Here is a 15787-nt window from a genome sequence, read left to right as displayed (position 1 = left end):
TGTAAAGGGTAATTGATTTTTTTCTACTCTGTTGTATATTAGTTCTTATACTGCACTCATCACCATAATCTTTGATTTGTCACATCTATTCAGTTTCTGCACAAAGAACTAAATAGTTGAGTTATTTAACTTAGCATCTGATCCCAATGCAGAATCAGAGCCTTAGGTAGAAAATTTGCTCAAAGAATGCTTTTCATTCCAAACTATCTGATTTTATTTAGGTATCGAAATTTTGATCAGCCTCATCGATTCTATGTAGCTGATGTATACACTGATCTTACTCCACTGAGTAAATTTCCTTCCCCTGAATATGAAACTTTTGCTGAATATTATAAAACAAAGTATAATCTTGACCTGACCAATCTCAACCAGCCACTGCTGGATGTGGACCACACATCTTCAAGGTGAGGAGATTCTGAATAGTATAAACTTAGTTTAATTCTTCTTTGGGTTTTATATTTTATGGTCTTGCAACATGTATAATGAAACATTTTGTAAACTGTGTGTAATAAAGTTGGCAATCTTATTTTCAAAATTTTGGGTGTAATTTTTTGGGCAGTCAACTTGAGCCATCATTAAAGGGCCTGATTTTCAGAGGGCAAATGCTTTCTGAAAATCAGGTTTGTTTAAAAGTGTTGATGGTCAAAATCATTTGAAAACTTAGTTCAGCATGGTTTAATTAGATTTTTTTGTATATTTACATTAAAGGAAATATTTTCACAATATATTTTTAGACTTAATCTTTTGACTCCTCGCCATTTGAATCAGAAGGGGAAAGCTCTTCCACTAAGCAGTGCTGAGAAGAGGAAAGCTAAGTGGGAAAGTCTGCAAAATAAGCAGGTAATGAACTGCTTTCCATTCTAAATTGTTTAATTCAGCTTAAATCATTAACCACACTTAAGAGTTTTTGAGATTCTTTTTAAAAGTAAAACTCTTTCCCTTCTTAAAAGATATTGGTTCCGGAACTCTGTGCTATACATCCTATTCCAGCATCGCTGTGGAGAAAAGCAGTTTGTCTCCCTAGCATACTTTATCGTCTGCACTGCCTGTTGACAGCTGAGGAACTGAGAGCCCAAACAGCCACTGATGCTGGTGTAGGGGTTAAATCACTTCCTGCAGACTTCAGGTATTTACTATGCCACACATATATGTATTCTAAATCTTCTTGAACAACTAAGTGAACATTTGCAAATGCTGGAACAGTGCAAAATTGATCTGCTCTATATGGTTCATATAATTTTTTCAGTTGGGCATATAGCTAGAAAATACTTGATTGTAAATAGTGGAGTTGGATACTACAATGATCTTTGTTTTAAAAAATGCCCTACTTTCTTAATATGTAAAAATGAACATACGTATGGAGTTCTCTTATGCCTTCACTTTGAGATATTTTTAAATTAAAAAATCAACATTTATTTTGCAGATATCCTAACCTGGACTTCGGGTGGAAAAAGTCCATTGACAGCAAATCCTTCATCTCTATTCCTAGCTCCACTTTAGCAGAGAATGAAAATTACTGTAAGCACAGCACAATTGTAGTCCCTGAAAATGCTGCACATCAAGGTGCTACAAGAGCCTCCTCTGCAGAAAATCATGACCAAATGTCTGTGAACTACATAACATTGCTCAATGAGTCACCCAGTAAACTCCAAATTGATGTATCGGTAGAACTTGCAGCAATTAATGGTGTTTCTTATAATAAAAATCTTGCCAATGGCAATTGTGATTTAGTTAACAGAGACTTTTGCCAAGGAAATCAACTGAATTACTGCAGGCAGGAAATACCTGTACAACCAACTACCTCATATCCCATTCAGAATTTATACAACAGTGAGAACCAGCCCAAGCCCAGCAATGAATGTACTCTACTGAGTAATAAATACCGTGATGGAAATGTTAACAGATCTACCTCAGATGGAAGCCCCAAAATGGCAGTGACCACCAGTACTTCAGAAGCTCTTAATTTTTCAACAGACAGAATGGATTCTGAAAAGAACTGTTCTAGTGGATACTCCTCAAAAACTCTTGGCCCAAACCCTGGTCTCATTCTTCAGGCTTTGACGCTTTCAAATGCTAGTGATGGATTTAATCTAGAGCGGCTCGAAATGCTTGGTGATTCATTTTTAAAGCATGCCATCACTACATATTTGTTTTGCACTTACCCAGATGCTCATGAGGGACGCCTGTCATATATGAGAAGTAAAAAAGTGAGTAGCTAATGATCTATCACTATTCTGTTAAATAATGGCTACAATATATGATTTATAGATAAAATATTTGAACACTGAATAAGTAATATGTTAATACATATTTATATTTACCAGATATTTTCATGTCTAAAATAAAATTACAACCTGTGTTATAAATTTGCTAGTATGCATGTTAGGAATACAATTATACAATACAATCCTCTCTCCTTTAAAATGACTAAAATAATTCATTTGAGATACCATCAAAATAAATTAATTATATCATAATTAAAGCTACATTTATGGACAAACTTCTCCTCAGAACTGTTAATTTTTTTTTATGCCAAGGTTTAATTTAAACAAGGGGCTTGTGATACATCTTGTTAAGGTGGCAATCAAGAATGCTACTATATAATGGGATATTTATTGTGTAAATTTTTACTATTATTCAGAAAGTTATACTTTTATTTATAAATAAGGCTTTAACTTTTCAAGAAACTATAGACATAAATGTTAAAAAGTTACTTCTGTTTGTAGGCCAGGATTTGGCCAGTCACAGTTACTGTGTTAGGAAGTTTGCATAATAACCTCTGAGAACTGGAAAATATATCTGTATATAAATTATCATATGCATGTTTTATTTTAAATAAGAAATGCATGACTGTTTTACAAACATGCTATCATTTTATTTTATTGTTTAGGCACATAAGATTGTTTATATTTGTATTCTCATATACTTTTGTATGAATGTATACGTAGATGTTTATAGTGTTTTTTTCTTAAAGGTCAGCAATTGTAACTTGTATCGTCTTGGGAAGAAGAAAGGGCTGCCTAGTCGTATGGTGGTATCTATTTTTGATCCACCCGTCAATTGGCTCCCTCCTGGTTACATAGTAAACCAAGACAAGAGTAACGCAGACAAATGGGAGAAAGATGAAATGGTAAGCTGTCATTGAAATATGTTAAGACTTAAATAACTTTTTGTATATATTATTATATCACAAGGTGGAGGGACAAGAAAACGAGCTTTCATTTTATCATGGTTCAGCAAAATATAGCTTCCTACATCTTCATTTCCTACTTTTCTTTAAAATATCTCTAATTTATGAAAAATGTGGGAGAAAGAGATGCTGATGGAGAACTTAGGAAGGGCAATTTGTGGAACAGATTGCTGACCATAGTTCAGAAATGAGTGTATATCTTAATGGTATAAGAGCTTAAATATTTTAAAATAAAGCTTCCATCCATTATTCTCAGCACTCTTTTGTGGAAGCTCACCTAATTTGAAGTGTTTCTCCCTTCGTGCGAACTGTGAAATATATGTATAAATGATGTTTTTGACTAACATTTCTGTTCTGCACACTATTGGTGGCTAAACATCATTTTGCTGAAAAATGAGCCCATCTTTGGCAACATGGGCAGCACAACATCAGATTCTGTGAGCTAGCTTTTGTCCTGCTTTACCAGGTGCCCCCTAACTGCTACCTAGTACAACTAGTATTTCTTAGTTGTGTGATTGAGTGGAGGTGATGGCTGGTTTGAGAAGTTTCTCAATAGTAACTGACCATTGCCAGATGGCATTTTATCTTTAATGGTTGAAGATTGAGACCAGAGTAGAAAAGGAATAATCAAACAGAACCATTTTTCTTTTCTGAAATTTAAACTCTAAATAGGTGAGGGCTGAAGAATCTGTTTTGCTCCTATCCAGAGTGAACACAAAAAGATCTTGACTACTTTTAGATGTTTTGTTTGTCTCTCATACAGTGCAGTTCTAAACTCATGTTGTGCAGTTCATCTGCTGATCCTAAACCAGGATTACAGCTGACTGTAAACTGATCTTTGGTCCCTAATGTTAGGGCCCAATACTGCCAAGGTGATGGATTTCACTTTTCCGTGAGATTGTGCCCACCAGCAGGCTCAGAATGGCAAATCTCAATTTTAAAACTTCGCAGATTTCATCTTGTAATTGAATTGTAATACTTGTATGTTTCACCCTATGAACTCAAAAAGTTAGGGTAAAAATGGGTACTCTTGCTTTAAAAAAAAAAAAAAAAGAGAGAGAAAAAATCACTAATTATATGGCATTAATGACTTAATCTGTAAATACTCAGAATGTTATGTTTTGACTCAATACAATACTCTGACCATAGAACCACCAGAGGGCACACAAGAGGACTGTTAAACAGATGTACTGTATGACTAAATCTTTATTGAAAAATCAAACCTGATTATTGTAGTTCTGTATTCTGCCAAAGTTTCATTTCAAAAGGATTTATCATTATACCATTCTAAAAATAAAACGGCATATTTGAGGCTGCAACTGATAAATTACTAAGGGGGCAAAAAATGATTCTTCGTACCCGTTTTACTGCTTATGCCTTTGCCAGTCACAAATTTTATATATATATTTCAGTCCAGTACTCATATTGGACAGTGATCTCACAAGATATGTTTACTGCTGCCAAGTGGTAAAATAGTCATTTCACTGTCAGGGAATAAATTCCATTCTTTTGGGGGAGAGGGTTAACTAGAGCTCTGATAACAACACTTTGAATTACTGTTGTAAAACATTGTAGACAAATGCTGGGATTCTTGGCCTGGCCGAACCATATAAGAAAAATGCAAGTAGTTTAGTTGTCTGATTAAATAACTAAATCTGAAAAAGCATAAAAGGAACATTTAAGCATATTTGATCTTTGGTTTGAAATACAAATCGCGACTGGAAAAAATTATGTTTATAATTTATTTAAAATAAATTGAAGTTTTTTGAGATGTGTGGGTTTTGAAGTCTGGGGCAGTAGTTTCTGAAAAAGTGCTATCTAGCACAAAACAAAATGATCAGAATTACCTTTTGGCTTCCAAATGACTATATAGTTTAGTGTTAATTATTTTTTTTAAATCACCCAATAAATAATGAAATATTAGGACTAGTTTGTTCTTTCTCACAGAGTTCACTTATCTGTATCAAAACTCTTTTTTTCCTCAGAGTTCAGGGGTTTTTTTTTTTTCCTTTTGAGAAAATTTAAAATTGATCTCATTCATAATCACTTAAGTCTATTTTGAAACTGCTGTTTGGGCATCTCTCATTCTTAACTGGAGTAGTCAAAATTCTGCTTTCAGGCCAGATATGGAGTATGGAGTTTTTACAGTTCATTTTCCTTTCTAATATGGAAATGTGGCCTCCTAATACTTCATTTTCCAAAATACTACATACTCCCTTCTGATCAGATCATTTGGAGCACTGCATGCTAGGGCCATAGTATCTGCAAGCCATACATCCATACTTAAAAATGAGGGCAAATATAAACGATTCCATTTTATTCAAAGTGGAATGGTCCTTACGCTTGTAGGCCCCAATCCAGGAAAGTGCTTTGGGTCTGATCCTGACAATGGCAAAACTTCTGTTGACTTCAGTGGTGCAGGATCAAGCACGCAAGCAACTGCACTGAGCTTAAGTGCTTTCTTGGGTCAGGGCCTTAACAAGCTTCCAGTGTAATCCTTAGTTAGGTAACATTTTGACATACCTGTTTTTGATGATTTACTCCAAGCCATACAAATTCAATACCTGTTATTTTTCATTAATCATATGTATCACTAATTTTTCCTCCTTTCAATGACAAATGCACAGATTAGAAAGAAAATCGAGCAACAATATACAACAACAACTATATCCACTTCTAATTAAACTAAAATGTAACCCAGGAGATTTTGCTTAACTGAATACCTCTTAAGAGAATTAAGTCTCTTAATGTATCCCCTTTGGAGTAGTTTTTGAGTTACGGTATTGTTTCACTCAATGTGCACATAAATATTTTGTCCAAAAATGCAATATTTAAGAAACATGCTGTCTAAGTTTGTATTTTCCCCATTCTTAGGCCTGATCTTATGAAATATTTGCAACATTACAAAAATGCATGACAAATTGGAAAAATCTTTTTGGCAAAACAGAGTGTGGAAGGTTGTGTGTTAGAACTTACATTGTCTTAATTTTTTTCTGACTTTTTTCAAATACAGCTCATATTGCAGAATCAGAAATTGGCCTGTGCTGCTTTTTTTTTTTTTTTTTTTTTTAAAGTTAGATCTCTTACTAAGTTACTGAATCCCCAATGCAATCTATCCAGGCCATCACCCACATAAATGTCAAACTTTTGCCAAACTGGCATTAGAGCTCCTGTCTTTTCTGCCAACATATTAAAACCCTTTTTCATGTATGTTGATGTGAATATCTCAAAAGCATAAATACAGGGCATCATACCTATGATTTACCTCAAATAAGGTTTGCAAAAACCCTATGATAAAATTTATGTTGTGTAGAAATGCTATTTATTATTACCTTCCTTGATTGCGTATAGTAGCATTACTTAGCAGCAAGAGAGAGAGAAACAAATTTTGGTGCATCTAATGTCACTATTTTAAAATTGGTTCCCCCCACGCCCTCTCCCCACACACACACACACACACTCACTCACTCACTCCTGTTTCTATGAGCATAAGTGGGTTATGGATGGTTTTTATTTTTTTTAAGCCACTTGTGTACTAGACGCAAGTAAAAACAAAAAAAAATCCTCTGCTTTTTTTGTATTCCCATGAAACTTAGATGTTCATTGTAAGAAATTATATTTAATATATATTGTAACAATAAAGGTTGCTTATAGAAAATTTCATTGTACACCAAGGCAATTATTTTGGTCTTAGAATGAGAATATTAAGTGGTATTGCTCTTTGCATCTGATTAAACAAGTTAATTGATATCAATTAACAAAAAACAAATGGTCATACCGTTAAAGCTAGCTGACAGTGGTTATAATTGAAAACGATTATTTCTTGCTGGCAGAGTTATGAAACTTGTGTAAGAAGTAATTATACCTTTTTTTCCCCGTACCTCATTTTATTTCTTCTTTCAGACAAAAGAAAGCTTGTTAGCTAATGGTAAACTTGATGACGATTATGATGATGAGGAGGATGAAGACCTAATGTGGAGGTTACCCAAGGAAGAAGCTGACCTTGAAGATGATTTTTTGGAATATGATCAGGAACATATCAAATTCATTGATAATATGTTAATGGGATCTGGGGCTTTTGTGAAGAAAATTTCTCTCTCACCCTTTTCAACCACTGATTCCAGCTATGAATGGAAAGCACCCAAAAAATCATCCCTGGGTAACATTCAATTTTCTTCAGATTTTGATGATTTTGACTACAGTTCTTGGGATGCTATGTGCTATCTGGATCCTAGCAAGGCTGTCGAAGAAGATGATTTTGTAGTAGGCTTCTGGAATCCGTCAGAAGAAAACTGTGGTGTTGACACAGGGAAACAGTCAATCTCGTATGACTTGCATACGGAGCAGTGTATTGCCGACAAAAGCATTGCAGATTGTGTGGAAGCCTTGCTGGGTTGCTATCTGACCAGCTGTGGTGAAAGAGCTGCTCAGCTTTTCCTGTGTTCATTAGGGCTGAAGGTGCTCCCAGTAATGAAAAAAACTGAGTGGAACAGCACTTCGTGTTCTAGCAGGGAGAATTTTAACAGTCAACAGAAAAATCTTTCACCAAACTGTGCTTCTGCCTCTGTAGCCAATTCAGAGTGTTCTCTGTGTAAAGAAATGGAGTATGGCTGTTTGAAGATTCCACCAAGGTGTATGTTTGATCACCCAGATGCTGAAAAAACCCTGAATCACCTGATATCTGGTTTTGAAAATTTTGAGAAGAAAATTAACTACAGTTTTAAGAATAAGGCTTATCTTCTTCAGGCATTTACTCATGCCTCCTACCATTACAATACCATTACTGGTAAGTTGCCTGAAAGAAATTACTTCATTTCAGTATTCGATTGATATAAATAAAGGATGTACAGTGCAGGTTATTTTTTGTGCACAGATCTTGACTTTTTTTATATGTCAAAATACAAAATGATAATAATCTCTTAATACAAAAATGAATACCAAGAAGGATCTTCTTTCTGCTGTTTTTAAGGGGTCTTCCAGTTAACTGTGTGTGACCTCTCCCTCCCTAAAATACTACCAGGGCACGTGGGTGACTCTCAATTCCCTAGACCAAGTGCGTGGTATAGGGCACCATAACACAGGTTTTTTTTCTAGACTAGGGATCGGCAACTTTTGGCATGCAGCCCATCAGGGAAAGCCCTGGCAGGCCAGGCTGGTTTGTTTACCTGCTACATCCGCAGGTTTGGCCGATCGCAGCTCCCACTGGCCGCGGTTCGCCGCTCCAGGCCAATGGGGGCTGCAGGAAGGGCGGCCACGGGCCAAAGGTTGCCAATCCCTGTTCTAGACGGCAGTTTTTTCATATTTTACTTCTGTCCCTTCTCTCATCAGCTGTTATGTGCTCAGTACTAATCCTACACTCATCAGGGTGACTTAGCAAAGAACCTCCAAAACTGCAGTGCCTGTCTAGAATTAGCCACCATGGTTTTCAAAAATAAATGTTTTTTCAAAAAACGGTGTTGCAAAAAAAATCGGTAGCTATTTCACTGATTTTCATCCCAAGAGCATCACCTTGACTTCACTGGAGCCAAGATTTCCTCTGTAGGCTGAATTAATCTGTTGTTCATTGGAGTGGCCAAGTTTGGAAATGCTCAGGAGTACCTTTAGAGCCCAGTCCTGTGGGGTGCATGTATTGAGTGTCCTCAGCTCACGCTGAGGTCAGTGGGGGCTGAGGGGTGTTGTACCTAATGGGATCTAGATCTTAGAAAAGGATCACTTTCAATCTAGTGATGTCTTGAACAAACATCATGGGGCCTCGGAAAGTGGGAGTGATGATTTTCCAGGAGAAACTCCTCTCAAAAAACCCTGAGCTTTTAACACAAATCCTATTGAAATGTTAATATGCTACAATAGAGATCTAACGAGAATATACATAGTATTAAAAATTAACATAGTATTATAAAGTGCTTTATCTGGAGAAAGAGCTGTTCGTCTACAAACATTGAGCTTCGCAATACTCATATGAGGTAAGTGGTAGGTAGTTATTCCTATTACACAAATGAGAAAATTGAAGCATAATATCTTGACCAAAGTTACACAGTCAGTAGTAGAAACTTGAATGGAATCTAGGAATTTATATTCCCAGTCTCCTACTTTAGTTGACAGGGAAGAATATTTTGGGGAAACTATTAATGTTAGTGTTAAATGTTTTCATGAAAAGTAAAAGTTAAAATGTGTCGGGATCCATATGATATCTACTGAAAACTGCTTCATTCTAGGTTTCAGAGTAGCAGCCGTGTCAGTCTGTATCCGTAAAAAGAAAAGGAGCACTCCTTTTCTTTTTGCTTCATTCTAGTCATTTTTAAGCTTTCTGTTTGTTTGTTTTTTCTTAACCCATCTCTCATGCCTTTCTAGATTTGTGCTGGGTTTTATGTATACATTAACAACAAAAACCCTAATTCAAAATTAAAAACAGCACATCTGCAAGTGAAACACCATTGAACATTTAAACTGAAAAAAGTCTAAAGGAATAAAAAGTTAGCTCAGAAATATTAAATACGAAAGTGCCCCACTTTTTTTTTTTAGTGTATTGATTTCTTTATTGAATTTTTGAAAGTTTGATTATCATTGTCTATTCAGATGAACACAGTTGTACTATTACTTGGTGTTATTTTTAATCAGTCTGATTTAAGGCATTTAAGCCTTCATTATAAGCCCATATTTTTGCCACCATGCTGTAAGTGAGTATTTGGTTCAGAAGAAGCTTCATTATTACATATAATTTGTGAAGCTTTTTCTTATTTTTGGAATACATTAAAACAGGCAGAACAGCCTTTTAAGATAACACTGAAAACAAAATCCAGTAAAAAGAGATCGATGTTTAAACATGGGTAGATGTTTATCTTTTTTTGAGCATTGTTTAACTTGTGGTATTTACATAGTAATAAGCCAAATCTTCTATCCAGAAAGGCCAGACAAGAATGTGTTAGTTAACTAAACTTAATTGTATTGCTGTACATTTTTTTTATTTCCAATGCTTTAAGATTGTTACCAGCGCTTGGAATTCCTGGGAGATGCAATTTTGGACTACCTCATAACCAAGCACCTTTATGAAGACCCACGGCAGCACTCTCCAGGAGTTCTAACTGACCTACGATCCGCTCTAGTCAATAATACCATCTTTGCATCATTAGCTGTAAAGTATGACTACCACAAGTACTTCAAAGCTGTCTCTCCTGAGCTGTTCCATGTTATTGATGACTTTGTACAGTTTCAGATGGAAAAGAATGAAATGCAAGGAATGGATTCTGAGGTTAGTAGTATTTGAAAGTATTTGCATTCAATGTCTGATTTTAGCATGCCATCAGAATTCTTAGCACAATACAGATTTATATAATGTGTTAGTTTTGATTGTATAGCAGCCAAAGAAGCATATGGATGCCAATAATGTAGTAACTTACTTAGCATAACTGCATGCATTCATTAAGCAGTTTTTACTAAATGAAAGTGCTCAGAAAATAACTTCTTAATTGGATTGATACCAGATTTTACCCCAGGATCTCCTATGATATCCAATGTAGGTGATATCACACCTTCATGCTTACACCATAATTTTTCCCCACACCACTTCAACAGTGTTCTTCATCACTGACTGAGAGGCCCTGGCCAGGGAAACACTGTTAGTATCTTTCAAGTGAACTGTTTTAAGAGCAATTTGGTTGAAAATTTGTAAACACAGGCTTTGGACTAGCCAAGAAAACTAAGTACATTACATGTTGATGGACACTTATTTGCTGGGAAAGGAACTAAAACCAAATCATTTCAGATAAGCTACTAAACAACCATATCATGGTAATGGCTTTCTGTCTCTGGTGATCTGGGTCAGATTCAAACCAATTACCTAGAACAGAAAGATGAGACTCTTTCTATTATCAAGCCCCCGAGCCATCCAGTCTTCCTTAACATTTTGGTTTGATCTTTGTCTGATAAGTGTCCTCTATAGTAAGTCTTAAAAAGTGTGATTTAATTGCTTTTAGAGCAAGAACCTACCTTCAAAGAATAGTGTTGATTAAATCTGTGACTAAATACTTGCCATCTATGTCTTCAGTAGTTTGCTCACTCCATTACTCAGTTTAAAGGAGACAAAGGACTTGAATCTATGTAGGTATATATACATTTTTATCACCCTTGCATTTACTACAAACCAAAATCTTTAAATTTTTCATTGCAAGATGGGAAAACAACTGAAGGGACAAGTGTCAAATGATTTAATCACAAAGGATCAGACTCTGCCACTGCTATATTGTATAGTATTCTTTACAGTGGGTTTACCCAGTGTGAGTAAGTGGTGTAAAATCTAGCCTTAAAGTTTTACAACAGTGGTTTTTGCCTTTGTGAAAGTGACCCAATCATTTAATATGGTTGAGGTGGTACCTCAGAAACACCAGCAGGTTATAAAATACCTCAAGTTCTTTAGTTCTTGTTTCTATCTACTACTCTACCTGATCCCTGTGCTAGTCTGGCACTGGGTTATTGTGTCTCTTCCTTTAATTTCATCACAGTTAATGCAAGAACCTTTGCTTCAGCAGATCCTGCCAGCTGGACTAGTTTCTACGCATCTCTCCATGTCACCAGCTCTTATTTTTTCAAATCTCACTCCTAAAATATCTTTTGTCCCTTGCTTTGTACCTTACTTTTATTATTTATAAGGGGAATAGGACTTCCTAAAGTGTTTTGCGGTACATTTGGTGTGAAATACACTGTGCAAATACAGTTGCATATTTGTTTAACAATAAGTTTGCTGTTTGGAGAGTTTGCACATTCAGTCTAGTTCCCTGTTAGACCTATTTTAGGAATAAATGTTGGGTGGGACTAATATATGGAGTAATACTGTACCTTTTAAGAGTGTGGACCGAGTATTGGCCTTAGAATTTTAAATTCCTGAACCACAACCAAATGAGTAAGAGGCGGCCAGAAGGGGAAGAGAAAAGATAGGAAAATGTTCATTTCCATTTATTTGGGGATGTGATGGTCAAAAACAGGTTTTTTTTTTTCAATTCAGCTTCCTGTGTTATTTGCACTAAGGCAAAATATGGACAAAACTGCAGATGATTGAAAAAAATATTATTATAAAGGACTATATTAAAATCAAGATGTACACATAACACAATATGCACACCTTTTTACAGTGCAAAAATAACAGCACTGCATAAAAGCAATAGTAAACCATAGAAGAAACACTGCATATATGTTAAAAGCAGCCTCTCTGGCATCAAGTAGCTAATAGTACAAATAGTGTAAACTCAGTCTGACACTACTGAGTTGTTGTTAATGGCTCATTTCAGTTACACTTATGCTTCACCTGCCTTCCGTAACTAAGAATCTATGGCAAGAGTGTATGTGAGTTACATATCATTTAAACAAAAGGAGTACTTGTGGCACCTTAGAGACTAACCAATTTATTTGAGCATAAGCTTTCATGAGCTACAGCTCACTGCATTCGATGAAGTGAGCTGTAGCTCACGAAAGCTTATGCTCAGATAAATTGGTTAGTCTCTAAGGTGCCACAAGTACTCCTTTTCTTTTTGCGAATACAGACTAACACGCCTGTTACTCTGAAACATACCATTTAAACGTGGTCTATGCAACCAAAAATTAGACTTAGGCTTTGAAAGCCTGCATCTAGAAGATGTTTAAAATATGAACTCTCTTGGTTATGCATGGTTTGCTAGCATTAACTGTCAGAGACAAGTCTGTTTCTTATTGGGGAAAAACAGACCCATGATGAAATTCTGCAGAATTAGTACAATTGGAATTCAAAAAGCATATGTGTATGCAGTGGCTTTATTTTATTTTTTACACTCACACGTTGGAAAAAAGTAAATCCAGCTGCTTGGTTTCATTTGGGAATACAGCAATGATTTAGCTGTGGAAAGGTGTCATTGAAAAACTCAAACAAGGCACATAGGACAGGGCATAAGAGAGTACTTCCATATCTGAAGATTTATTCTTTAAATAAAAAATGTTCAGTGTAACAACGGTCTCTTATAATTTCAAACAGCTCAGAAGATCTGAAGAGGATGAAGAGAAGGAAGAAGATATTGAAGTACCAAAGGCCATGGGAGATATATTTGAGTCATTGGCTGGTGCCATTTATATGGATAGTGGGATGTCTTTGGAAATGGTTTGGCATGTGTACTATCCTATGATGAGGCCATTAATAGGTAATGTTAGCTTTCATAGAGAAGAAAGTTTTAGTAATTAATTGTCTTGTAACGGGGGAAAAAAATCAAGTTAACTTTTTTTTTAACACCATAGAAAAGTTTTCTGCAAATGTGCCTCGTTCCCCAGTGCGGGAGCTGCTGGAGATGGAACCAGAGACAGCCAAGTTTAGGTAAGAGTATATTTGCTTGGTAAGCATTGCTGTAAAATATTTTTTAAACCATGCTTCACAGACTATTGAGAAATTTTAATGGATATTGATTGTGTTTGATCTGTCCTATACTGAGCAAGAAAGATTGTCTTTGTACTTACTGATTACTTTTTTAGGACGTTTTCCCTCAGAAAACTTTCTAAGTAAAAGATAAAAATAAATTCTATTTAATTATATATTTTATATACATTATATATGTTACCCATAGGAAGACCATGTGAGGAGTCTTTTTTTCACCTTTGCTTATCTTGGTGGTAATGTGTGTGTTTGTTTTTTGCAGTCCTGCAGAAAGAACTTACGACGGAAAGGTCAGAGTAACTGTGGAAGTTGTAGGGAAAGGAAAGTTTAAAGGTGTTGGCAGAAGCTATAGGATTGCCAAATCTGCAGCTGCAAGAAGAGCACTACGAAGCCTCAAAGCAAACCAACCTCAGGTCCCAAACAGCTGAGACGCCTCTTAAAAAAAAAAAAAAAAAAAACATTAAAAAAAAAATTTAAAATCCCACATTTTTTTTTTTTAAAGTTAATGTTGAGAGGAACAAATTGAAGACAGAATTTAACGTTTGTTTGATAACAGAATAGCTAACAAAACATTTAACATGTAAAATTTTGGAACTAATTGTAGGTATAGGTTTTTGCGCAAACACAATCTTGTCTTCTTTCCTCACTTCTGCTTTGTTTAATCACAAGAGTGCTTTAATGATGACATTTAGTTAGTGTTCAAAGAATTGTTGTCAGGTTTTTTTGGTTTATTTTTATTGTCAGTACAGCTTTGCTTAGTGTTAGAAGGACAGGGATCTTATGCCTAATGCAGATGCTTGATTTATACATAGTAATCTTGAAACTCCTCAATCTGTGCACTAGTGCCAGTCATGAAGCAGTTTATAAACTGTACCGGATGATTTGGTATAAGAGAGAATAGGTGTGCCAGTATTGTCGTCCCTTCACCCACCCCCATCCCCACCTCCCATGTCATCTTTGCATCAAGATGGCATTCTCAGTCATTATTGCACTTATTTGTTAGGGACAGGTTTTTCTTTGAAATGGCTGGCATACTGGCAGAAATAAATTTCAACTTCCTGATGCCACATAGTCTTGCATAAAAAGGTTCTTGCCTTAAAAGTAAATAAACCCTCATTAATAATCTTTAATTTCTGATCTTTTTGGAACAAACTTGTTTTACATTCCCTTCATTTTTATTATGCATTTTATGATGATACAACTCTATTTACAGTACAACACATTAGTGTAGCTGTGACTTAACTTATTAGGGTTATAATAGAAATTGTATTCATATATGTGTAATGAGGTTATTTTTAACAATTCAGAGGAGGTGGTTCGTCTACAGATTTTTTTTTTTTTTAAATACTACAAATAAAAAATGGTCTTTGGCTAAAATTCCAATTTTACACAAACCTGCAAACTAGATAGTTCCAAGACTTGGAAACAAATAGTAATGAAAAATTGCACAGTTCAGGCTGTTGCGCTAACAAAATAACCTTAGACATATCACACCTAAAATATGCTGCAGATTTTATAATCAGTTGGTTACTTATTTAACAAATGGAGCACCTTTACACTTAGAAATATTTCCACATAAATTTCTTACTGTGCTTTTCACAGAGTTGCATGCATATTTCACTTACCAAAGCTGTGCTGTTAAATGCCATGAAAGCTGATGTTTGAGATAAACTGCCGTACTTTTGATAAATCTGTGATTTAGGTCCTTAATTTGGAGAAACTAGTTCATTGTAGTTTGTTTATTGGAAAAAAATCATACATTTTTAGGCTTTGCCTAAATCCTACATGTTTCTTTAATTAGATTTTTGTAGGCACTCTTCACTTAAATACCTCAGTTCTGTTCTGTTCTTTTCTTTTTTGCATGCATTGTTTTTTTGTTTTGTTTTTGTTTTGGTGCTATGTTTATATATTATGCTTGAAATTTTAATTTTTTGCACTGTAACTATAATACCTCTTAATTTACCTTTTTTTTAAAAGCTGTGGGTCAGTCTTGCACTCCCACCAATATCAGCAGAGATTTGCTGCAATTTTGCCCTGTTAATTATGCTTGAAGTTTGAGAAAGCTGAGCAAGGCGTTTTAATGATTTCCAGCACATTGGTCTGAACTTGGTGCTGTTTTATGTGTTAAAATTACAAATAAATACTGTATTTCCTGCTTTGAAAACCCCACTCCCTTCCATACACTTTCACTAAACAAACAACAACAAAAA

General features: G+C 35.2%; 1 protein-coding gene across 1 annotated transcript in view; it reads left to right on the top strand.

Moving 5' to 3' along the window:
* DICER1 (dicer 1, ribonuclease III) overlaps positions 1 to 15443 on the top strand; it is a 101269-nt gene extending 85826 nt beyond the window's left edge. Inside the window, 10 exon segments of the mRNA XM_048853214.2 lie at positions 222 to 404; positions 735 to 840; positions 951 to 1126; positions 1424 to 2207; positions 2975 to 3130; positions 7094 to 7976; positions 10171 to 10439; positions 13188 to 13350; positions 13445 to 13520; positions 13840 to 15443. Of these exon segments, the coding sequence (XP_048709171.2) occupies positions 222 to 404; positions 735 to 840; positions 951 to 1126; positions 1424 to 2207; positions 2975 to 3130; positions 7094 to 7976; positions 10171 to 10439; positions 13188 to 13350; positions 13445 to 13520; positions 13840 to 14005 (2962 nt within the window). The 3' untranslated portion in view covers positions 14006 to 15443.
* The last annotated feature ends 344 nt before the right edge of the window (positions 15444 to 15787 follow it).

This window comes from Caretta caretta, chromosome 6, assembly GCF_965140235.1.
Source record: "Caretta caretta isolate rCarCar2 chromosome 6, rCarCar1.hap1, whole genome shotgun sequence".
Taxonomy (NCBI): domain Eukaryota; kingdom Metazoa; phylum Chordata; order Testudines; family Cheloniidae; genus Caretta; species Caretta caretta.
This window is presented reverse-complemented; position numbering and strand designations above follow the sequence as displayed.